At 32.2% G+C, this 25245-nt stretch overlaps 2 protein-coding genes across 3 annotated transcripts; one reads left to right on the forward strand and one right to left on the reverse strand.

The window, feature by feature from the left end:
- Positions 1–19838, reverse strand: LOC131847133 (polypeptide N-acetylgalactosaminyltransferase 5). 2 transcript variants are annotated; one of them, XM_059196600.1, is made up of 14 exons: positions 19712–19838; positions 19226–19451; positions 18600–18810; positions 16730–16859; positions 13512–13678; positions 11930–12094; positions 9795–9948; positions 8331–8508; positions 4594–4774; positions 3235–3374; positions 2947–3045; positions 2483–2617; positions 1019–1209; positions 1–514 (listed from the first exon to the last, which is right to left on the reverse strand). In XM_059196600.1, the coding sequence occupies exons 2-13, from the start codon at positions 19376–19378 to the stop codon at positions 1039–1041; spliced, it is 1884 nt and encodes a 627-aa protein (XP_059052583.1). In that variant the 5' UTR covers positions 19379–19451; positions 19712–19838; the 3' UTR covers positions 1–514; positions 1019–1038. The 2 variants fall into 2 exon arrangements, with proteins under 2 accessions (XP_059052583.1, XP_059052582.1); XM_059196599.1 differs by lacking the exon at positions 4594–4774 and adding an exon at positions 6963–7143.
- A 1760-nt stretch (positions 19839–21598) lies between these two features.
- Positions 21599–25197, forward strand: LOC131847174 (solute carrier family 41 member 1-like). Its single transcript, XM_059196654.1, has one exon. It carries the CDS (start codon positions 22060–22062, stop codon positions 23383–23385), a length of 1326 nt encoding a protein of 441 aa, XP_059052637.1. The 5' UTR covers positions 21599–22059; the 3' UTR covers positions 23386–25197.
- Positions 25198–25245: the final 48 nt, after the last annotated feature.

Genomic DNA, 25245 nt, shown 5'->3' on the forward strand with positions numbered 1-25245 from the left:
ACAGCTCAACTTAACATCTATTCTGAGTATCCACAAAATATTTAAAACTCTTGTATATCTATATTCTATTTTTGTGAGGATAATATTAAGATATTAATTTCAATTAAAAAGTATATCGAATAGTAACATTTTACAGAAAAGAAATAAATAAAAATTACAATTCTATACAAACAATAATCTTCAATAAACAACCACAATTCAATACCTGTAACTTTTTGCAAACAAAATAATAATTATTTATAATAATTCAATATAATATTCTCTCAACTCCATACACCTAATGAATAGCAATAAAACTCACTCTACTCAACAAAATACTAAGTTTGAGCAATATTTAAAGGGAATACAACTTATGTCAGCATATTTTAATGTATTGTCAACAATTCACAGGATTTTATGAGTCGATACTTTAATTAAGTCTAATAGATATAAAATTTCAGATATACACAAGAATAAGGAATAAATCTGATATATAACGAGAGGGGAAGACTTTTATGGTCTATCGTTGTCAGTCCTGAAAATAAAAACACAACTTTACTTACACATAACAACTACAGATATCAATTTGTGATTAACATTTCACATCACAGTTAATCTGATTTTATTAAATATAACCAGGTATGTCATATTATTCGCTGTAATGTAAGCTTTATAGAAAACGTAAAAAGATGTGTTTACCTAATAACTGCGTGGTAATATTTTAAGACAGCATATTATTTGGACCAAGAAAATCCATTGCTTATAGGTGTAACTGTATATAAAAATATTACTACCTAACTATTCCAAGGATTTATTAAATAAAACTGTCGTAAATTTATTTTGTACTTTTTTAAAATTTAGTATAACTACAGGATAATTGTGTGATATTTAAATAATTATACAACAATCCTTTGAGTTGAGATATAAAGTAATATTACTTTATATCTCAACTCAAAGGATTGTCTGTCCGTAGCAGACTAGAAACGGCAATATTTTAAAAAAATGTTGTGTTGTGATGTATATATATGTAAATATCTACCTGGGAGCATATGGCGGTGACTAGCTGGCCTGGTCGCGGGCGGCGCGGCGAGCCTGCCACTTGAAGTCCACCTGCATCAGCCACTGCTGCCCACGTGATCGGTTACACGCGCGTAACACCGGCTTCCATACGTCCGACGACTCTGGCTTATCCAGGCACATGCCTGTGTTCGTATGCTTTATTGTGCGGCTCTGTAAATCACACAACAATTTGGAATGTAATGTTTGTTTTATGAAGAATTTGTATTAAAAAATTGAATGTAAAGAAGTGAATAAATATCCATATAAAAAATGTGTATTAAATATTCATACAAAAATGTATGTGATGGACTGAATAAAAATTTATATAATAAAAAAATTTTAGCGGATGTAAAGATACGAACGCATCACTTTCGTATTATCTCGTTGTTCTTCATTTTTGTTGTTCTCCTAACTATCCGGGCAAAAATTGTTTAAAAAAAATTATTGAAATATCGAATGGGGAAGTTAGTAATTTAAAAAGATATATAAAAAAAATGTTGACAAAATTGAGATGTCTGGTCAATTCTTCAGATTCTGACATTGTTTTAGTTGACACGTGTTAGCAATTAATCGATTCAAAAAGAGTTTTATTTTGTTAATTATCCGTGAAAAGTCAGTTCAGACAGCTATTTAGATAAAATTGATATAGTCACGCAGGCAAGATTTTAGACCTACACAAAACCAATTTACAGTTTACTTTGTAATATCATCAATGCACTATTCACTAATATTTAGTTTATTATTTGCGTCAAATTTTATTATTTATTTTGTCTGAGTCACTTAAGATTGTCAAATCTATGGATCTGATATAAAGCAGATAATTATAAACTTTATTGTTAACCGAAAATAAAATGAATATGAATAAGTTTAAACATTTTGCAGTATTTACTCATGTCAGTATATTATAATAGTGCAGTCAGTATTGTATTAATAAATTATATTTAACTGTTGAGTCACAAAAATATTATACATTGATATCCTGATGGTAAATATAGTGCTGTTTTCGAATTACTTTAAGCTGTTATAGCTACATTGGACGAAAATGAAAACGAGTACAGAGGACACTCCTTACAGCGTCACTGAAGTCCCACCCCACTTTTTTTATGTATACTGTATAAAAACAAATAATCTGTTGGCTCACTTGACGCTAAGTGGTAACCACCACCTATATATGAATAATACCACGGATATAATGTGTTATCCCATGTGTTGCCATTGTGAAGGATTGGAAGAAGAAGCAGTACACTGTAATTTCACTGCTTCATCCCACCCTTCAACTGAAACTCATCTTGCAAAGCAAACTGCTTGGTTGTATTATATGTGAGACAAAGGGACCCACGCAGAAAACTTAATACAAAGTCAACCTCAGTATATATCCAGTACCCTGAATAAAATAAAAAACAACGTGGTATACACTGAAATCTGGCCCGTATATATATATTACCTTAGAGTCGTAAGTCCACTCCTGGTTGCCTCTCATGCCGTGACACCGGATCAGTTTGATGGGCCCCCGCGGATGAGCCGCATCTAAGCAGTTGTCGTCAGACATCACTTGCTTGCGTTTCGTGTATGCAAACACCTGTAACACAATACAGTTTATTAATGAATACAATAAGCACAATGAACAATATATAATTAAGAGCGTCATAGCGTCATAGTTTACTAACTCAAATTGAACCCTGTGGTTGTGAGTTCGAACTTCCTCAACACTAAAGAAGTTGATCAATTTATGTTTCTGACTGATTCATTCCATGGCCATTCCATGGCCAGCCCAGCCCCCGAGCGAGCCCAGTGAAATGAGTACATGTGAAGTGTTGCGTTCACCAGAACGTCAATATTTGACAATGCCTCTGACTACCATGCCTGGGATAACAGTCTTGGAGGTATATTATTACTATAATCTCATACCTGGTTGCCGCCCATTCCGTGACAGTATCCCATGCCGAGCGGTTGGCCGGCCTTACCGCCGAGCGTGTCCAAACAATTTGAAGTCTCGGCATTCCGGATCTAGAAAAGTAATAAATTGACAATTTTTTTATTCTTTTCAACATTATAAAGGAGAAACAACTTATTACAGTAGGGTAGAGGATTGAGATACTTATAAAAAATAGAGTTACCGGCAAACTTCTTCATTTATAAATTGATTCCTATACGACGATAGACCCTTAATTCCACATATAAGTAAAACATACATACCTCTCCCAAGTAGTAATAGTCGAGAGGCATTTGGCTTTCTGGGTATATATTCTCAAGGTACCACCGGAAACTCTTGCACTTGAGTCGCTGACGTAGAGCTTTCCGTTCAGTAACGTCGCCGACTGGCACATTCAGCGCACCTGCACGCATAATTTACGTACAAATATGTTCTAACATTAAATATTTGTTCAATGATCATTGATAAAAATCTAAAAAACAAAATGAATCGCATGATAATTTGTTTGTATTAAAAAATGGCTATGTGAGCAAAAAATGGAAAATAAATAATTACATGTATTCGTTTCTCTAAAGAGTGTAATGGATAAGGTATATAAGTAATATATTGGAATCCAGTTTATAATATTCAAACAATTCAACAAAACAGATAAATATTTCACCAAGAAACGTCTGTTCTATTATGTTAATATTTTTAGAAGACTTTTATAATACATATAAAAAAAAGTAAAGTATGAAGACCAAAATTTTCGAGTATTGAATTTTTTCTAGAAGACATTTCTTCAGATTGTCAAACTGGATTTTTATTTGTTAAATCACAAATACACTCTGTATCGTAAAATTAACTACAAATCTAAAAGTAAGTAATTTATGTTAGTATGATGCACGGTTGTATGTACCCATAAAATCTATACAAATGACAATGTATGAAATGTTAATGACGGATTAATATTGTTATTGTCAAGTATGTAATGTATAACTTGCATGCTTTTAATAAAACACAATTATAAAAACGTATATAAAACAAATAGTTAATAAGAAAGCGCCACTTCAAAATCACTGAACGCTTACGGTTTATATAAATAATATAATAAATGAATGAAACATTTTCGCTAATCTGCGAGTATTATTGCACTAAAACCGTAAGGCTCAGCTACTAACCCAAACTGTTCTGATGTTATTCTGCTTGACCACTTAAAAATACGATTTATATATTATTCAACTGTTAACGTAAGTTATATTAAAAAAAACTTTTACTGTTGTAATGACTATAATTATTTTATTTCTCTTTAATACCGAATTACAGTAATTCATACGGTAAATACGTTTTATTCAATATTGGCATCCAATTCATTATATACAGTTCCTCATACCTACTATTAAAATATAGGTGCTAAAAATTTACATGTAAAGCACGTATAATAAGCTCGATATGTTAATACAACATACATAAACAGTGAAGTTAAGACCACTTTATAAAATGAAAATATTTGTTTTGATCGTCAGCAAAACTAAATAGAAGATTTATTACTACAACTTTTCTGAAGCGCTACATCTTATAAAAATATGCTAGGTACCAAAACAGAACAAAACCAGAACATTTCAGGTATTATAGACAAACACCTGGATTAATATTGTAGTAGAAATGCTTCCAGTCATCCAGCCACACTTCGGCCAGCCGCGCGTTGTTGTGGTTGACCACACGGCCCGTGCCGCCCGGGAATGAATACGGCGTGGTCTTGCGGAACACGTGGCCCACGTGGGAGCACGGTGCGATCTCCAACCGTCCGCCGCACATCCACACCTACCCAGCGCATCATGTCACCCTCGTCACGCGCCACACAACCCGTCAACCATATTCACCGGTCGTACATATCGTGTTTGAAATACACAATATTTGAAATATACAATAATATCTATTGAAATACCGGAAATCATATAACACACGTTTTACTTTTTTTTATCATATGGTTATAATACATTATGTATAAGTCAGTAAAACATAAAAATAACTATATCTGTAACAACTTCCTCGATTGAAATTATTAGAATTTATAGATTCTATGCATATAAAAATTCCATTTCAGTACTAAATGAAAATCGTTTAGATTATATCAGTTACTATAAATTAATTATTACACGTCCAGATTAAAAATACATCTGAATAAATTAATGTCAATCACAATTTACCGGTGAATAAAGTTGAGACACAAAAATGAAACTGAGACCCCGTTTCATTATTGCAACTCGGTTAGAAAGCATAAACAACACATATCACCATAAAAGTTAATTCATGTTAAATTATATATATATCAATACACAAATATTATTAATTGTACACAAAAATACTAAAACATTATACAGAAAAGTTAATACTATCTGTAATAATAAAACAACCCACATGTTATGATTATAATAACAATATCACAATAATATCACTTCTTAAAAATTCTATTAAGCCATGAGATATAGACAGAGTCATAGTGACTGATAACAACTTTAATATATTAAATACGAGTAACAATACTCTATAAATGTTGAAATAATTTTAACGTTGTTAACGTAACACAGAATATTCACATATATTTGCATATATTATATTAATAAATAAACATTTTATCATATATTTGCCATCATCGCTATGACTCCAAAAGAGTTGCTGTGGTCAATAAAACTTTATTTTAATCGAGTATATTTAACCCCAAATTAATCATTGCTTCTGCATTTAGAAGAAGCCACTGTATAAAACGAATAAACAATCATAAGAAATAGCAAAAGATATAAAGTATTAATCATATTCTAAATAAGAAAACTATTTTATAACAACAAAAAGTATAAATCTAGTATAAACAAGGAAATATAGAAAAAATAAAATGAAATGAAGCGAAATGAATGAAATGATCAGTAAGCATGCAATGTAAAGGTATGCAGCCGCAATGGCATAGGTACAATGTTACGAAAGCTCACGAACGATTTATATGTTAAGATTGCAACGTCCACATATAACGGCATTAGTTGTTAAGATTCCCAAGCCACAACAAAACTTTGTATCACACCTGGACTGATGACATTTTGCCGAATTTATAAGATTTACAATGTCAAACGCGGATCAACATTTTTAACGTCAGACCAATATTGTAATGCAGGAATGTGCACATAAATTGTATATATTGTATAATGTTTTTTTTCTTTAATTAATAACTATTAGTCTAATAACGATGTTCAGGAATCAAATAAAAAAACAAGACCTCAATACAGCCACGTAATAAGTAGTCTTAGTACTTACACACCGCTTTATTTCCGATAGTTACAGGTTCGATTCCTTATACGATTACATTTGCATTCATATATGATTGCTTGTATTGATCTGGGTGTTTTTATATATATATTATTATTATGTATTATGCTTGTATTTAAAAGAAGTATTTAAGTATCTGTCATCTAGTACCTATAAAACAAGCTCTGCTTACCTTGGAACTAGATGGCGCGAAAGCGTGAATCGGTGTTATTGTATTTCTAAAGGATCAAAACATTGATTAAGTAAAAGTTTAGCGACCGTTAGCTCTATATAATCTGCAAATTTTTTTTAATCATATTCGCTACATGTACATAGAATAATAAATAAAAACATTGACTTGAAGAAACATAATCGAAGGAAACGCTACGTAGGTAACAATTATCTTTAATAGGTCTTTTATTGAAGCATTACTATTATAATAATAATTTATGTCTTAATTGTTGTTGTGTTCTAACAAGATTAATTACAAAAAATATTTATTAATACACCATACTTACCCATTGATGTATTGAGGTCTGTTACAGAGTTATTAATATACTATATATATATATATATATGCATAATAAAAAAACATTTTGTTCATTACATAAAATATTTTCATATCTTTGCGGATTAGTATAACTAATCCTGCCTATATATAAAAATTATTCGGCAAAACGTCAACAGACTAGGCCCTTATAGTTCAACACCGAACCTGGGTTCATGGCATAATAGAACTCGCCCCACTCGTCCATCCAGACTTCAGCAACCCTGGCGGCGTTGTGCAGCACGATGTTCTGCACGCCGCCCGGGAACGAGTACGGAGACTTGTCCCGGAACACGTGACCCACGTGCGAACACGGGATTATCTCCAGGCGACCGCCGCACTGCCATACCTTCGCGTACAACCCCATTTTGAACCATCATGATTAGTTCCTGGTCAATTTGTCATAATGACCTATACGTGCTCATCCTATTATCTCATAATCCTCCACGAGAGCCCTGCGTTAAACCGCGGCCGGGTACACCGTATCAATATCATCAATTAAAAAAAGCCCCATTTTGAGAGGGGAAGAGCATAGCAAGTAACGTGAACTAATGACCCCATGACTAGCAAAATACCAAGCCAGATGGACGTCCACTCGGTTCTACAGGTTTTTTTATGAATTTGATAACAAATTAAAAATTATATTTCTAACAGAATTAATGTAGTTTAAATATAAGAAATCTAGAAGAACGTAATATAAATAATTATTATTATTTGTACATAATTTCACTTAAGTCGTTTCATACGGTCAAAGTAAATATATAAATAACTTTGTGAGACACGTGAGAAATACATATAATAAGTACAAACAATAGCATTATATTCTCAGAAAATAATTGATAAAATAGACTTATCGTTTATTCGCGTATCACCTGCGCAAGCTTTATGAAATTTGAATTACATTCCGCTTCAATATTTAAACAACTGTACACAATTTGAATCTAGATTATTATAGAACACGGATAAACAAAATTGAATGTATCGAATGTTTTTATATAGATATCTATATTATAACAAAATTTAAAATATTTTTGTGACTTTGCAAATATAAGATCAAACTTTTAAAATCTTAATTAACCTGATCGAGGTCAAGCCTACATTTTCTTCCATTTTACATTTAAATTTCACAACGATTACTCAGTTACGTAGTAGATCCCTTCTATTCCAATTATACTGAAAGTGAAGCAGTTTTATACACTCTATCTGCTCAGTGGGAGAATATGGTGGTCGCATATATTGATAACAAACATTTATTTATCTTCTTTACTTTAGTGTTTATAAAAAAAAATAAGTATTTAATCGAAAGTTCCTTTAACTGTGGGCCAACTGACTTGATTTCACGCTAATCCGTCATATCGTTCTGCATTCTGGTGCCCCGCCAGCTTACACTTTAACTCAAGCTAGGGTACCTAGACCATAAGATAAAAAACACAATATATTCAAGAAACTATACCCAAACTCTTAATACACTATGATAGACATTCCCAATTCATCTAATAACTTAATAATTTTAAAAATCATTTATGAATACGATACCCTAAAGCTCATTTCCAGATTCTCTCCACCCCAGATGTCCATGCCCTCGTCGTAGGAGCCAATCTTGTAGAAGTAATCGCGGTCTATTGCGAACAGACCGCCCGCCATAGTGGGAGTTCGCAGGGGTGCAGTGCGGTCCCCGCCGCGGCGAGACATCTCACGTTCGGGAACTCGATACCTGGTTAATGTAACCACTATATAAATCCTATTACAGTAAAATAGCCTTAATATAACTATTTTATCTACGGCCTTGGTGGTCTGCCGATTTAACACACCGCATTACTTCTGATGGTCGCAGGTTCGTGCTATTCCTGCGAGTAATCGTCGCACGTTGCAAACATTTGTATTCATTCATGAGTATGTAAATATTTATAATACATGTATAAAAAAGTATAATATGAGTTCTCTTTTACTCACAACACAAACTCTACTTAGCTTGATTACATGACGATATTATTATTATATAGGACCTTCGAATTTCTTTTGCGTATATGTATTTAATTGTTTAATACTGTTGCTATCAGACAACCTGATACAATAGTACAGTTATTAATATTAATTTAATTACAAATTATTATTTCCAGATAAGGACAAAATATTTAATGTTTACGACGAAAAGTGATTACGAATATTATACATAACCAAAAATGATTCCACATCTTTACATAGTATAAAATGACGTAGCTCCCACTGTCTGTACGCTTAGATCTTTTACACTACGCAACAGATTTTAATTCAGTTTTCGGCAATAAATAGAGCGATTCGATAAGAGGAAGAATGTATTATATGTATAATATATACATATTAAATTATGGAAAAGCTGAGAAATTTAGAGAATTTTAATGCACACGTGCGAAACCGTGGCGGAGCGCTAGTAGGCTATAATTTAAAAAGATATTATGTACATTAGGCGAACTATAATGATAAATGTCAAGTAAGTGTGATGCAGACAAAGTTGCGCAAGACAGCAAGTTTAAAATTGTGCATACTCGTATTTTAAATTTGACAGGTTATTTTACGGTCTTACATTATGATCACTTTTAAGTTTCGTTTGCAGATGTCCACGTATACGACGTTCGATACAATGGGGCGTAAGAGTTACACAAAGAAAATAAAAGTAATAAATGTAACTGCAACGTGTTAAACACATCTCTGCTTACTTCATTTAAATATAGAGTTAACAATAAGTCTCTTTACTGTCTTAGTACTGGCGCGCCCCGACTTAGTCCGGGTTTTCACTACTTAAACATTTTCTTGTATAAACGAAAACAAAGTACAGCTTCCGTAACTCTGGAATAATATACGTTTCAAACACTGTTAAATTTTCATAAATAGTTCCAGAGTTTATTTTCTTTATAAAAAATCCATTCTCTCTGTCTCTTTATAATACTATTACATAGATTAATTGTGTATCTAAATATATGTCCAATGTTTTTATTCGATAACATTGAACCTAATACTTACCACCTAAAGTTGAGTTTCCAATTGAAACCACCCCATGTCATGTCTGAAGCTTGAATGTACTCAAAAGTGGTATCTGATATAACGTCAATGATCGGACATACTACCGTCGTTCTGTCTTCCACGATCCGAGCTAGTAGCGGTTCAAGCCAACCCTCTGAAAGAAAATACAATACATCTTGTAGACATTTTAATTTATTCACTAATCTAAACGTAGTGTAAACTCACGAAATTATGTGTATGAGTGAAAGACGTAAATTTAAAAATAACTACACTTTGTAAAGTTTAACGATTAGATGAAAATCTCTGGTATTACAGTTTATAGCTAATGAAGATACCAACCATTGATAATACACAATATAAATAATTATTTGTAATAAAAACATAACAATCACATGACTCAAAGAACATCGAAGAACATTTACAGAAAAAGTCAAAAGTCGTATTTAAAACTTTCTTTTGACAGCCGTAAGATAAGTCATTTCCACGGTATTGCAAAGATCCCATTTTTAATACTACACATAGTGGTTACACATTTATTCACTTACATAATAAATTTTTACATATAATTACACTATTTATATATTGATATTCTGTCAACTTTAGTACAATAACCGAGACATCATAACTCTCATTTTTATACAATCATCGACATTAACATTTATAATTCTAAATGTCTTTGCAAGGTTCAAGGCTATTGTTACGGAAAGCAACGTAGTGAATATTACAAGCATAATTGTCTCATTAGATGCTGGTGACAGGAGTGACCCTTGACCCAGATTTAGTGTTGCGTGGGAGACAACCGAACACAAAATACCGATAGCCAAGGCGCTAAATAGTAGAAACACACTTTTACCAATTACTTTACACGTTCGCACTTTCTGAACTTTAAGAAAATGTTAAGTGTAACAAATCGAACAGGTTTACTAAGCGGAAACTTCACTTAATCATGCACTACTTGAGACGCTCGTACAAACGCTGATTACTGTTTAGATGTAAATTACGTTCATTGCGGTTATAATTTCATAGTCGCAGGGAATTTGTATTTCTACCTCTCATTGGTATGAAAACAACTATTATAATAAGAATTAATGTCAAGAATAACATAGTATTATATAATATTAAATACGAGTTTAAAACAAGAGTTATCTTTATGGTACTAAAGTGGAAGTCTGAGACTGTTGTATTTGCAAATGTCGAGAGTGATTTTACAGTTACAACAAATAGGTCAGCTAGAACACGGATAGCAAAAGAAATGAAATTATGTATTTGAATAAATACACGATGTACAAAAATATTTTTTTTGTATTACGAACTTTTGTGTTTCTTTCACATCGCTATCGTCCTGTCTTTATTATATTATTTATGGTCATCACAACCGAATAGAAACACAACACAGTCACAAACAAAATGGTTTAGAAGCTAAAAATTTTAACTCGTAAAAAAAATTAACGACCGAAATTTTGTCATTGCTAATAATGGAGCTGTTAGGGATGGCGGTTGCTGTTGTTGGTGGATCTTAGCATTGTAACATACGGAATTCACAATATGTCTCCACTAAATGAAAAGGATTCAATGTAAAGAGAGACATGTCTACCACTACTTCTTTTTTTTTTAATTAAAGACATGTTATGTTTACCTACAAATTTAAATATTACCACAGTAAATATATGTGGTGGTCATATGGATATAATTATATTGTAATTATATTTCTCCAGAAAGCATATAGCAGCTAATGTGGAAAGAAACGATTATACTACTATTTATTTTTTGTCATTATTAACATGTGCTTAATATAGGCATAGAATTCATGTAAGTTATTTACATACAAATTAAAACAGACAGGATAGTTTTATTAGGTCATCATTGGGGAAAGGTTGTTGCTAGTGTGAACTATTGACCCCATTACTAGTGACGTACCATGTTGGGTTGAACTCCCAGCGGTTCCCACTGATACTACTGACTGAAATATCGTGATAAATTTCTCACAATGGGCTAACTGGCCTGACCTCATGCTCATCATATCAAGCTCCACTTGTGCCCCGCCAGCGTAAACCGTTAGCGCAGGTCGATGCACCATTTCATTATCATACATAAAAAAGAACACCATTCTATAAACAAATGTAAGAAAACGTTACCTGTACATTCGCAGTGGGCATCAAGGAATGTAATAACGTCGCCTTTTACATGCTTGGCGCCGAGCAACCGTGCCCTGATAAGACCCGAACGAGTCTCGGTACGGAATAACCTCGTGGAAACTGGCAGAGTCCTTATGTATTCTTCCAATTTACTTCCGAGATGTTCTATAAGTTATCATTAATTATCAATATATTTTTAATAATAATAGTAAACCCTGGATAATTCACTCAAGTCCCAAACTAAGCAGAAATAGTGATAAGTACTAAACAACTAATAGAAATACTTAGATACATATTTTTTAATACATATAGTATACTAAGAAAACTTCCAGAAGTCGCAACCATCTGAAGTGAGACGGTATGCTAAACCGCTACAACCGTTACGGCCGTATTTGATAATTATTTTTATAAATATCAGATTGTTATATATACACCACATATTGGATATTATTAGAGATACTCTAATTAAGACAATTACAGATAAAAAACTGCAATAATATTTATAGATATAGAAGAAAAGAAAATTTATTTATATAGAACCATATTTTACATACATCCTTCTTACTTTGTATTAAATTAAAATTTTCTAATAATATGTGAGCTTTTTTATAAGTTTTGGATTGAATATTAATTATTAAAAAAAAATACCTACATGATTTTTTCTGTAGTAACACTCCATAATACTGCATACACAAATACATGTTTTTTAAATTACATTTGCGCTTGAAATCCGAACTGATAAACCGGTAAACATAAAAATTACAGTAAACTCAAATAATGGTTTACTACGAACTAAAATCATTTATACTAAGTAACATGTGCGATTAACCTATTATTGAGTTTAGTTCCAACAATTTTGTTCACTCTACTGGAAACATATAGTTCATTTGACACGCAACGAATAGCTTTCTGATGAATTATTAATTCAGATCATGATCAACACAGTTTGAAAACACGCCGCAGTCGTAAGAGGCATCCAATTTGCCATTTTAGTATTTCGGCAAATATACCGGTAAAAATTTAACACTTTTTCCCAAATACCCATTAAAAAGTTAACATTTATTCCAACATAACTAATAATAATTTCTTTCGTAATAAAAAAAAACACTAAAATATCTGCAACTGCACGTTGTACGGAACAAACTCTTTTGTATTTTATTTTTAATTTCAATTAAATTGAAATAAAAAAAAATTCTAAAGTCTTATTAATATGGTATAAGATAAAACATATTCTGGGACTGTATTTGAATAATTATAATCCTTAATTACAAAACTATAAAGGTTGTAATCGTGATAGTAATCCTCGAACTAAGAAGAATTGTACTAAAATGAAATATTTAAACAATATCGCTTACGAGTGTACTTCCCGTAATCATAGCAGATGTAACTCTGTTAAAACTATACTTATAATATTTTAAGTACATTAGTCATTAGATAATATTGAATAATTGTAAAAAAATACATTTAGATTTCCAAATGTAAATTGACAAATGTAAACAATATTTAAAAGTATTCAAATTAAGAACTTTAGAATACAATGTCAATAAAATACGAGACCGTACAAAAAATACCTCTTAAGTACCTTTTTCACTGGCGTCATCAACGAGGATGATTTCTTTGAGCAACGGTCGCGGCGATCGGTTTATCGTGCTCCAGATAGTACGGATAAGTGTGGTCCATGCCTCATTGTGGAACACTATAACCACACTAGTAGATGGCAATAGTTCTGGATACTGCTTGTCTTTACACCTGAAATATTGGACCAATGAATTTGCCATACGATATTAACATTAAAATGCGCGATTCGACCAACAGTACACGGAATAACTTTTGTCTTCGACGAAATATTAGAAGCTTTATACAACTGCATATATTCTACTACTCTAATGTTTGAAGCCAAAATATATCGTATCCACACTTAACATTACAAGTTTCGAAAGTTGGCCACTCTGTTCGTTACCTTTTCATGACCTTTCACGACACGAAACAGATCGGAAAACGGATGAGAACGAGATTTGATATGAATATAGATTACATCATGTGATCGCATCACAAGGACGGATACAGGCCATATTTATCTCAAAAAAACAGGCGTTGTCGCGGGTAACAACTAGTCACTCATGGTAGTGTCTTTTTTTATTGAGAGATTTGGGTTATTACTTGGTGTTTAAGACGTATAGCACTGCAACCTGGAGATTAACTAGGATTTCGCTGCCTAGGTCCATGAGTGTCATACATAGAGAGCGGATATTTCCTACCGCCTTCTAAACTTCACTAATAAATTCTAACTCTTAGAAACAGACATTTTTTACCTATATTAATTTAAATCTCAGATAATAGATAACAACGATAACAAATCAAATTATTCCGAATAATAACCGACCCATTTTGTTATGGAAAGTAGGTATGTCGAACATTACTTTCACAACAGAACCCGTTGCTGTTATATTCATCTCTGACTACCCCGTATGTGATTACAGCAGTGAACGTATTATTAATAGTAGCTATGTACCATTACTATAAAAACAATGCGACGCATGAGTAGTAATAGATTTTCTGCACTTGAAGCGATTCATTGGCAGCAAATATGAATTTAATGTGACGAATAACATTTATATTAACGACTATTAGATAAGAAAAGTGGCATGCAGATAGCTATTATGTTTAGATTTCTAATGATTGTACAATTAATTGATAGGAATAACAACGCGTAAATAACATAATTTATACTGAGATTTAGTACTTACTATTATTTATTAAGCGTCATTTGAAATCTGGCGTAGACAATACTTCAACAAGGACGCTGTTTAGAGTCATAAGCATACATAACTTTATACAAAACGGTACTAAATGAGGAATAATTCATGTTAATATTGTTCTTTTTTATTTTCAAAATTCTTTTATTTCACCGTCACGGTTACAACGAAACAGAACATTATAACAAGAAAAATATAATATACGAATAAAAAAATCTCCAGTTGAGTTTCTTGTCAGTTCTTTTCAGCCAATGTATTTAATAGAAAATCTAACTGAATGGTCTCTACCATTCAGTTAGATTTTCTATATTATTCTATAGTTACAAAAAGTTTGGACGTGCATAAGTATAACTATGAAAGTACTAAGTACCTGCCAGCAACATCCAACTTCAAATTAAAAACAATTCAATACCAAATCTAACCATCAAAATTGGGCCGCATCGTGTTACTGACTGCTGAAAATACTAAATTATATTTCTTATTGCGTTATTATATACAGATTTATTCATTTATAAAGCTAAATCTATTAATAACCGGAAACATCGGCGCGGATTCAATCTGGCACAATACAAACATTTATATTTATGAGGATGTCTGTTAATTCTCTAGTGCCGAATTGCATAGTTTGAAATTAGATGGCAATGTGTAATTTATCCAATTATTTCTTTATATAACATCAATCCTCTTAAGGCTTGCGAGTGAGGCGAAACAGCGCCAGTAGATTAGTGCGTGGGTTGTTGTAGGTGGATCTATGGATTTAAATGGACGATCGGGACTGTATGGATTAGGTTGAAATCCTAGAAAAGAGGAATAATGGTACACTGTTTCCTCAACAATCCTTTACAAATAGTATATGTGGCGAACAATAGAAATAAAGACGTTTCTAATTACGGGAGATGAGACCCAATAGCGTACAACTCGGCGCTATGAGCGACAGCGCTATGCCAGGAATGTATCGATGTCATTAATCAAATCGTAAGCAATTTCTCAACAAAATTATGTCGTACTCATTAAGAGAACACGCTCAATTAATAGACTAATATTTTCATGTTTGACTACTGTTCTTTTTAATCACAATAAAAAAGTAATAACATGGTACCCAATATACAAGTGGAAACAGTTCAAATTGGATGAAATTGTTTCATACGAAGCATAGTGTAACTAATATCTAGAACTGATTTAGTAGCACTTTCTAGTGACTTATACAATTTACGTATCATGCATACATAGAGCCCCTCATAATTAACGTACAAATTGGCGAAATAAGCTACGTTTTCTTATCAGGATTGTTTACCTCGCCGGCCAATAGCATATCAATGTCGCGTGCATTATATTATACAGTTTGTGCATTATAATCGGTCTCAGTTAAGTAAGAGTTATATCCACTTTTATAGTCTAGATTTGTAGCTACTGCAAACTTGAATTTGCTAGACTAGTTGTCCATGCGATATCCACATTACTTAATTAAATAGATTAACATTATACCTATTTGGTGGTAATATTTAAATAGGTATAAAATATTTTTTAATGAAAGGGGTGTTAAAATACCAATATATAAACATTGAGATTAAAATTTGGAATAATAAATTATATAAGTAATGATGTTAACGTTGAATTAAATATGAATAGAAATTGTATTTCTCTAAAATACCTTTACGCCTAGAGCACAGATGATTACACTACTAACCGACACTAAACATGGAAGTCAGAACGGTATTACTTTCAAGTCTTAGGGTTGCCATTACACCTAATTTATGTGTATACAACTGTATATTAAAAAATAAAACAGTTAAGCTAAAATGAGATGCAATTACAATTAATCATGATACGGTCATATGAAAACAAATTTAAAAAAGTATTTACTAATGACTTTGTGATCTTAAGCGGAGCAGCCTCAAAGGCTTAGTCTAAACATGGACATACACTAAGCCTTAACATTATGACATAAGGTTTAGGTTGATTATGTCTCAATCACAGTCATTGCACGCACTAAATGTGGATCAGAATTCTAAAAAAAAGACAACAAATGTCAGTTAACACTTACTTTTCAAACCGCACGTCGGTGAGAGATCTATTAAGTGATATCATGTCACTGGCCAGTAAGTTGAACTGGTTCTCTTGAAATTTGTCCAACATCAATTTCTCCTGTTCAATTGGAATGTTTACTGCTTTACCTAAAACAATTATTACACAGTTAATTTGAGAGTAATAAAGAGTTATCGGAGTTATCTAACCATTTATTCTTTCCGATACGTAATACTTCACAATATACGTAATTATTCCAATGTCCGTTATATTAATATTTTAAGTGTTTTAGAAATAGCAAGATGACTATTAATTTTAAGTTCATTGGAAAGTATTGTTGTGCATAATAGTTGCTCAAATATCACTACGTATTTCAAATCATGTAATACATGCAAAATAGAGAATACCTTATTCATACAACGTCTTATGAACCTATAGTGTAACAATAAAAGGTGTAAACTTAGGACAAAGTTTCAAGATATGTGCCGATATTCTATTAATTTCACTATTAGACACCAAATTGACCTAAATTTAATGAAACTTATCTAGAGGATAGAGTCCAAACTGTACATATTGATGGTTACACTATCAAAATCTACAGTTTGTACCCTATCTAATAAATTAGGGCTAGTAGCTGGATTGTATGATATCATACTACGACTTAAAAATGTAAACTTACAACGTAATCGTTGTCAGTTTACAAGTTTAAAAGAGCAACACGCAAGTTTCTTGCTCATTCTTCTTGTGATGAAATAGCTTTCCGAATGATGGGTAGATAAAAAAAATTACTATGATAAGTAAGTTTATTTGATTAAAAGATTTTTTATTCTATTCTATTAAACAATGCCACACATAAACATGTATTTTTTTATTACAGAATTTTCTGAAGCAAAAAATATTGGAAATAAAAACATATTTACTCGAAGCTCTCGGTGTGCGTGTTCTACTTTTGCAATTGTATTAGCATAGTTTCAGTTTAGCATTTTCTTGTTTGGGTACTTTGTTACTAAGCCCGTTTGCTTAAATTGCGATTAGATTTACTTGCGTAACAGAGATGTTAGGTTAATTAATATACAATTAACCTTACTGGAAATGTAAATTTAGAAACAGAATGTCTATTTGTTACAATTTTTATTCAAAAGAAACAGTCAGAATGATACCTAAATACAATAGTAAACATTAACTGAGATAAGGATCTGCGCTGCCATTGTGAAACTCACAAATGTTTTGCATGTCTTTGAAAAAAAGTAAATATTCCATTGAAAGTAACCTAGACAATAAATGAGTTTCTAGACTCTTCTGTATATGTCTGTTCGCAACATGGATGACCTGACTCTTTAATTAAATTGTTAGTTTTATAAAAAGAAGGAATTGATTATTTGTTTGTAATGAATAATTTAATAATATATACTTCACATCTCAAACTTCTTTTTCCTATTACATATGTGTACATTATGACTTATGAGCTATTAACATCTTATTGTTAATATTATAAACACAAAAGTTTGTGAGTATGGATGGATGTTTGTTACTCTTTCACGGAACGGATTTTGATGAAACTTTACAGTAACATAGCTTATACATCAGAATAACATATAGACTACAAAATTCATGTGGGTAAATCCACACTCACAGCTAGTAGTCAATATATTACTTTTGTCCAATGTAGCAACATTAATATATAAGTGGAGTATTGTTTTCCATTTGTAAGTAGGTACTCACAAATAGTATAAAACATGTCAAATATTAAAAGAAAACCTAAGTTAGAGTGTACCAATAGAATAGCTAAGAGGTGTGTATTGAATTTCCGATTCAGGTTCCAGATGGGAAAAGGCCATACTTATGCCACTGGAATGTACATATATTACAAAAAAAAGTTTACAACATACCCATCTCTCCAGGGGATTCAGATTTCGGTCTAATAGGTGGCACTGGTGCCCACCTAGCCAATCGGGATTTTGGATATGGATTCAGTACCAAGCCATCTTCCCCAACTTCCTGCTGCACTTCATTCTCCTCAAGGTTTGTGTCATCATCATTTATTTGATGTTGTATAGCAGCAGCTATGGCTGCCTTTTTACCTCCATACTCACCTATATTCTGTTACAATGTTTTGATACACTATAATTTTCTTGATAATAAAGGTAAAAAAATTCAATAATTTATTACTGAAAAATTACAAAAATGTAAGAAACTTCTCTCTCATCTGATTATAATGTATAATTCATTATTTTTTAATTAATCATTTGTAGTCACAAAATGCTTGTGGTGAAGAGACACATTCATTGCCTATTTTGTATAATATCAATGAACTATAATTATGTATCAATAATTACATGTCTAATCACTGAGTAAATATTTTTTTAAAGACAAGGACATTTAAATTGTAATGGTAACTTAATCTTAGGGCAAAAGTGTAACATGTAACTAATACTAGACTAGATGAAGACTTATGGTAATTAGATATAATAGAATAATAAGTCTATACAGTATTTTATTAAGTTTTTACACTCACCCTATCAATAAATTCACTAGACGTCTTCTTACTACATCCGTCCCCGAAACAGTCCGAGTACATCGCCAACAATGCAACATCCACCAGGAGCCATACCAGAGATGTCAGTAATATTATTCGGCAAGTATGTATTCTTATCTTACTTCGAAACATTTTTAACTATGGTCCAACTATATTTCACTGCCACATGTCAATACGAACACAGAAAGTCGACGTCGCCACCAACCTGCAAAATGCAACTTTTCTAAGTGTCGTAAACATAACGCCACAAATTGAATTTTCCAGGCACACAGTACTTTACAATCTACCACTACTTGCAACTGTATAATAAGTTGTTATAGTTTCCATAGTGACTTACAAACATAAATAAATATTCTGTACACAATTCACAGTAAGTAGGTTTCCGGATCTGAATAGATATAGCATACAATACAAATCAAAATTGTAACAACACAAAGATATTATTTGTTTGAAAATAATACTTACTTTATAGTTATCCAATTATTAAAATAGAGAGGTATTCCTGTAATGCCTTTAGTTTCATCTATTGACGTACACAATTGTTAGAGTAGGTAGTAGATACGGTAGGGGTAGGTGAGTCGGCTTGACGACTCGACAGACAGAATCGTCGACATTCGATTTCAATTTCAATGAAATTCCACATGACAATTCCTGACATCGACAATTCGATCGACGTCGACAAAATATACTGACACTTATGATATTAAAGATCTGTGCGTTTGTCAGCACAGACTTACTCTATACAGCGTACAGCGTAACTCTCTTTAGAGTATTATGTTCCTTGGCTTAACTAAACCAAAACCTATACCGAGATCCCTATTTTCCCTGCATGACCAAAATTTGCAATTCCTTATACGCTTAGGCTAACTATAAGTTAATATAAATTTAAAATAATTTTCATACTGTAAGTGTAATTAGTTATAATTCCATTTCTACCATTGGTGACATTAACAATGTAGGTAATCTGCCTATTTTGCTTATGTTATAGATATAGAAATCCATTACTTTTTTGTAATAAATGGTTCTAAAATAAAAAAACTATTTTTATTTTATTTATTTCTTTGTTCCTGGTTTATCCGCGATCAGTATGTCTACTATAATAAAATTTGTTGGCAAATGGCAATGAGAGTTTGCAGTCCCTTGAGTGCAAGACTTCTTATTAAATGATTACTCAACCGAGCCTTGTATTTTGAGCATATGCTAACAAGCTCCTCCTGTACTGTGGGTAAATTCGAAAAGTGATGTATTCCCGAGTTGGTTATAAACCATGGTGCCCTAAGAATGGTCTTCAAGATAGCGTTCTGGGATCGTTGGAGAATCTAAATGTTAGAGGTACTAGCACTTCCCCACAGTTGAATGCCATGCCGTCCAAATCGGTTTGATGACCACCTTATAAACAAGCAACTTGTTCTCTACTGAGAGGTTAGAGTTTCTACCTAAGAGCCAGTACAAGTTCCTAAATCTGAGGTTGGTTTCATCTCGTTTAGCTTTGATGTGGGTTTTCTAGGTGAGCCGCCGATCCAAATGAAGAGACCCAGGTACCTACCTGATGGAATCAACGTGTTGTAGGGTATTATTAGCTAAATTAACCGGGGGACAGTTACCCTGTCGAAGAGTAAATGTGATTTGTGAGGATTTAGTGGAACTAGCTTTAATTCTCCATTTCTTCAGCCATCCATCTATTTTGTCAAGTTGTACTTGTAATATCACTGTAGCTCGGGCTTGCTAAAATAGCTGATCCATCTGCAAATGTAACTGTTGTGACATTGTTAGTCATCGGTAGATCTGCAGTGAACAAAGTGTATAGATATGGTCCCAGCACAGATCCTTGAGGTACACCAGCTCGGATTTCATACAGCTCTGAGCAGACATCCTCTTCCTTTACTTGGTAAATCCTACCATGTAAGTAGGATTTTAAAACCTCAAAGAAAGAATGGGGAAGAGTTTTTATTTTATATAGAAGCCCTTTGTGCCACACCTTGTCAAATGCCTGCTGAATGTAAAGGAATACAGCTGCACAATATTCTTTTTGTTCCATGGAAGTTCTTATTTTGTTGCAGACTCTGTGTAATTGTTCGATGGTGGAATGCTGTGGACGGAATCCTAATTGGTGATTTGGGATAATTTTAAGTTCTTCGAGAGCCGGAATTAGCCGGGCAAATAAAACTTTTTCGCATACTTTCGATAAAATTGGCAATAAACTAATTGGCCGATAAGAATGTGCTTAGTGTGCAGGTTTGCCTTGATTTGGGATCATCACGATCTGCGAAACTTTCCAATTTATTTATAAATAAATAAATAATTACTCCATAATTTTTTTTTTAATTCCTACCTCTGATCTGTTGTCTACATTTTTCTAATTAGTCTGTGCTACATTTTTTCCGATTACTGATCAATCATAAATCTTTACTGAACTGAATTAACGTTTAGAATAGTCAGAAAAATAGAATTGAAACAATAAAACTAAAGCAAGTGCCAAATACGTAACTGATAAAGCAGATAAAGTGAGTGAATATCATTGAACGGAGACAATAAGAATACTTTATAATTAACCAATACAGAGACTGATTATTTTTTACTTGTACATTATTGTTTTGTTCTGTGTTTATGACTCTCGTACTGTCAGATCAATTTCATTAATCTTAACGTAATATATTTTAAACGAGGCAGTTCTATTTTTGTCTTATTATCGGGAGTCGTACGTTAGGCTAATTTCGTATCATAAAGCCTAACAGTACGTGATAGCTTACATAGAACAATATAATCACTAACCAACTTTTTAAGAATATTGTTATTGATACTTATTTGTGACTATGAACAGAAGCAAGAACAATAATACTAAAACTATGAGGACTCCTGAGTGCACTAGTGACCAGAACGTGAATCCGGATGGCTACAGGCTCATCACAAATGAGAATAAGCCACCGGACATTAAGTATTCAAAAGAGAATTCTTGGGTGGCTGGTGTACAAATGTTTGTGTCGTTTTTACTCGCCGGGTTTGGTATGGTGGCGGCCAGTTTATTGCTCGACTTGGTGCAGCATTGGGATGTTTTCCAGCAAGTTTCAGAAGTATATATATTAGTACCTGCTCTACTTGGACTGAAGGGAAATTTAGAAATGACATTAGCATCACGGTTGTCCACCAATGCTCACTTAGGTCACCTAGAAACAAGTCTAGGAGCATTAGTCATAGGCAATTTATGTTTAATTCAGTGCCAAGCTGTACTTGTTGGTTTCTTAGCAGCAATGGCAGCAGTTGCCATGGGTTGGATTCCATATGGAGAATTTGATATCCACCATGCATTATTACTGTGCGCTTCAAGTGTCCTCACTGCATCATTTGCTAGTTTCGTCCTAGGACTCATCATGATTGGTGTAATAGTGATTTCAAGAAAGTTATACATTAATCCTGATAATATTGCAACTCCAATAGCAGCTAGTCTGGGAGATTTAACAACCTTGGCATTATTGTCTTGGATTGCATCTCTTTTATATTCATCTATTGGCACAAGTGTGATATTACCGTCTATTATTATCATTGTTGGCGCAGGCCTAGTGCCAGTTTGTGGGTATATTGCATGGAAAAATCAATTTACTAAGCAAGCATTGGACGAAGGATGGGTGCCTGTGGTGTCTGCTATGGTTATAAGTAGTGCTGGAGGGTTAATTTTGGACTATACAGTATCTAAGTACAAAGGTGTTGCTGTATTCCAATTAGTTATAAATGGAATAGGAGGCAATATGGTTGCAGTGCATGCCTCCAGATTGTCAACATCCCTTCACACAGGTCAAAAAGAAAGTTCAGTATTAGGTAAAACAACAAAACTTTTATTGTTAATGGTGATACCTGGCCAGTTAATATTCTTGTACACAATAGGTTACTTGAGGGCCGGTCACACAAGTTTAACTCCTGTATTCATTTTAATCTACATGTCTGCAGCTTTGCTCCAGGTGCTATTGTTGTTAACTGTAAGTCATTATATGGTGTTATGGATGTGGAAACTAGGTATGGACCCAGATAATTCAGCAATACCATATTTAACTGCACTGGGTGATTTGCTTGGTACAGCATTCTTGGGTGCAGCATTTGTTGTTCTTGATGTGATAGGTGACAAAGATAGTGATCTAGGTGACTGAATACAATATTATGTTAAAAATATATTATTTAAATCTTGTAAATTAAGTAGCTTTCTTTTATTATTATCTAATGAAACACAAACTTGTCTAACATATTTCGAAACTAATTAGGTACTTAACAACTTACTTAATCTTAATTAAGTTGGGGACAATATCAGAGTAGAGCAGCAAAATGCCAAAAAAAGATGGCCCATAGGGACTGTACATGATATTTTCGTTTTAAAGACGTTTTTAAATAGAGCAAACCATATATTTTATAGGTTGTATTTTACTTGTTTGGCACATAATCTAATGTATCTATAGAAGTAAGTGTGTAAAAAAGACACTATATAGTTATATACATATTTTGTGCAGGAAAAATAAATTAGATTACTATTTGAAAAAATGTGTGATTCATTAAACATGGTTTATGTTCAATTTATATTTATGTTATAATTGGGTCTGTCAATATATAATTTAATGACTTGTGTACTGTAATTTTACTATATAAAATAGTACCTACTGAAAGAATACAAGACAAAGAATTATTACTTTTACATGCATAAAAAAGCAGTACTTAAGATATAGTCAAATATATTGTATTGTTTACAAATGTTATTTAACTGATAAAGTATTTTTGGTATAAGTGCCTACTGTAGGTGTATTGTCATAGATTTTATTTTATCATTCTGTTATCCACTAAAATTTTGAGACATTTCAAATGTGTGGAAATATATTGTAATGTATAAAATGAAAGGCAAACTGCCTTTGAGACACAGCCTGTTGTTACAACTATTGGTAGTGCATGGTAATGAACGGCCCATTTAAGTCAATGTTAATTTACAATTTTTAATAAATGTCCTATTTACCTATTATACGACAGAGCCCATACAATATTAAAATCAGTGAAACAATTCCCAAAGCTAGTGGGGGTAGTAACCAATCCGCCAATTTAATTGGAATTGTTATAGTAGCAAGAGATATCTGATGGGTCTTATGACAATGTGTGTACATGATAAGTAAAATCAACCATATCTTACCATTAGATTGAAAATTATAAAAGCATCAGACACTACAGACAACCAATTAAGTACCTTAATATCCATATCTTCATTGTAGACTATTTGAAATATTAAATCTCATAATATGTCCATTACTATTATTGTCTACCTACTTAGACAAACAACCCATCCTGATGATAGCAAGTTTGATCCCACACTATACAAAAATTTGTGCCAGGAAAATGTTTTGTTTTGTGTTTTGTTGATTAAATATAAAAATGACATTTTTCAAAATTAGAAGCTCAAATTGCCTCCTTTTATATAAGTCAATTTAATTAACCACGCCGTCTTAATCATTATCTAAATACTTCTAAAATCATATAATACTTCTGTGTAAATTTAAAACTTTAAAGGAAAAATATTTAAAAAAATTTAAATGCTTGTCTTGTAAAAAAAAATTACATTTTGAATACTGCCATTTTTCTATTTAACCGACGATATGTATATATACTCATCTGTATTTACATTTATTTGTGTCTAGATAACTCAATTTGTTATGTTAAAGTATTTATTTATTTTAAAATATGGTAAATAAATTGTGTAATGCGATTTTGAGTAGGATCAATGCTAGTAAATGATTGCTCAAGTGTTACTTTTTAAGGTCCTGGTTTGAACCTCCACGTACTGACCACTTTGAAGATTTTTAATTAGGTAATAAATATTACTTAATTAGAATATAATTTAATATATACCTACTTTTTATGAATATGTACTGGTGCTATAAAATAATTGTTCTAATATAAAATATATTTTTATATCTAAATTGTGATGCACTAGCTTATATAACGTTTGAATAAATATGTTATAATAATCATTGTTT

The sequence above is a fragment of the Achroia grisella genome, unplaced genomic scaffold, assembly GCF_030625045.1.
Source record: "Achroia grisella isolate CSIRO2021 unplaced genomic scaffold, CSIRO_AGI_Agris_v1 utg516, whole genome shotgun sequence".
Taxonomy (NCBI): domain Eukaryota; kingdom Metazoa; phylum Arthropoda; class Insecta; order Lepidoptera; family Pyralidae; genus Achroia; species Achroia grisella.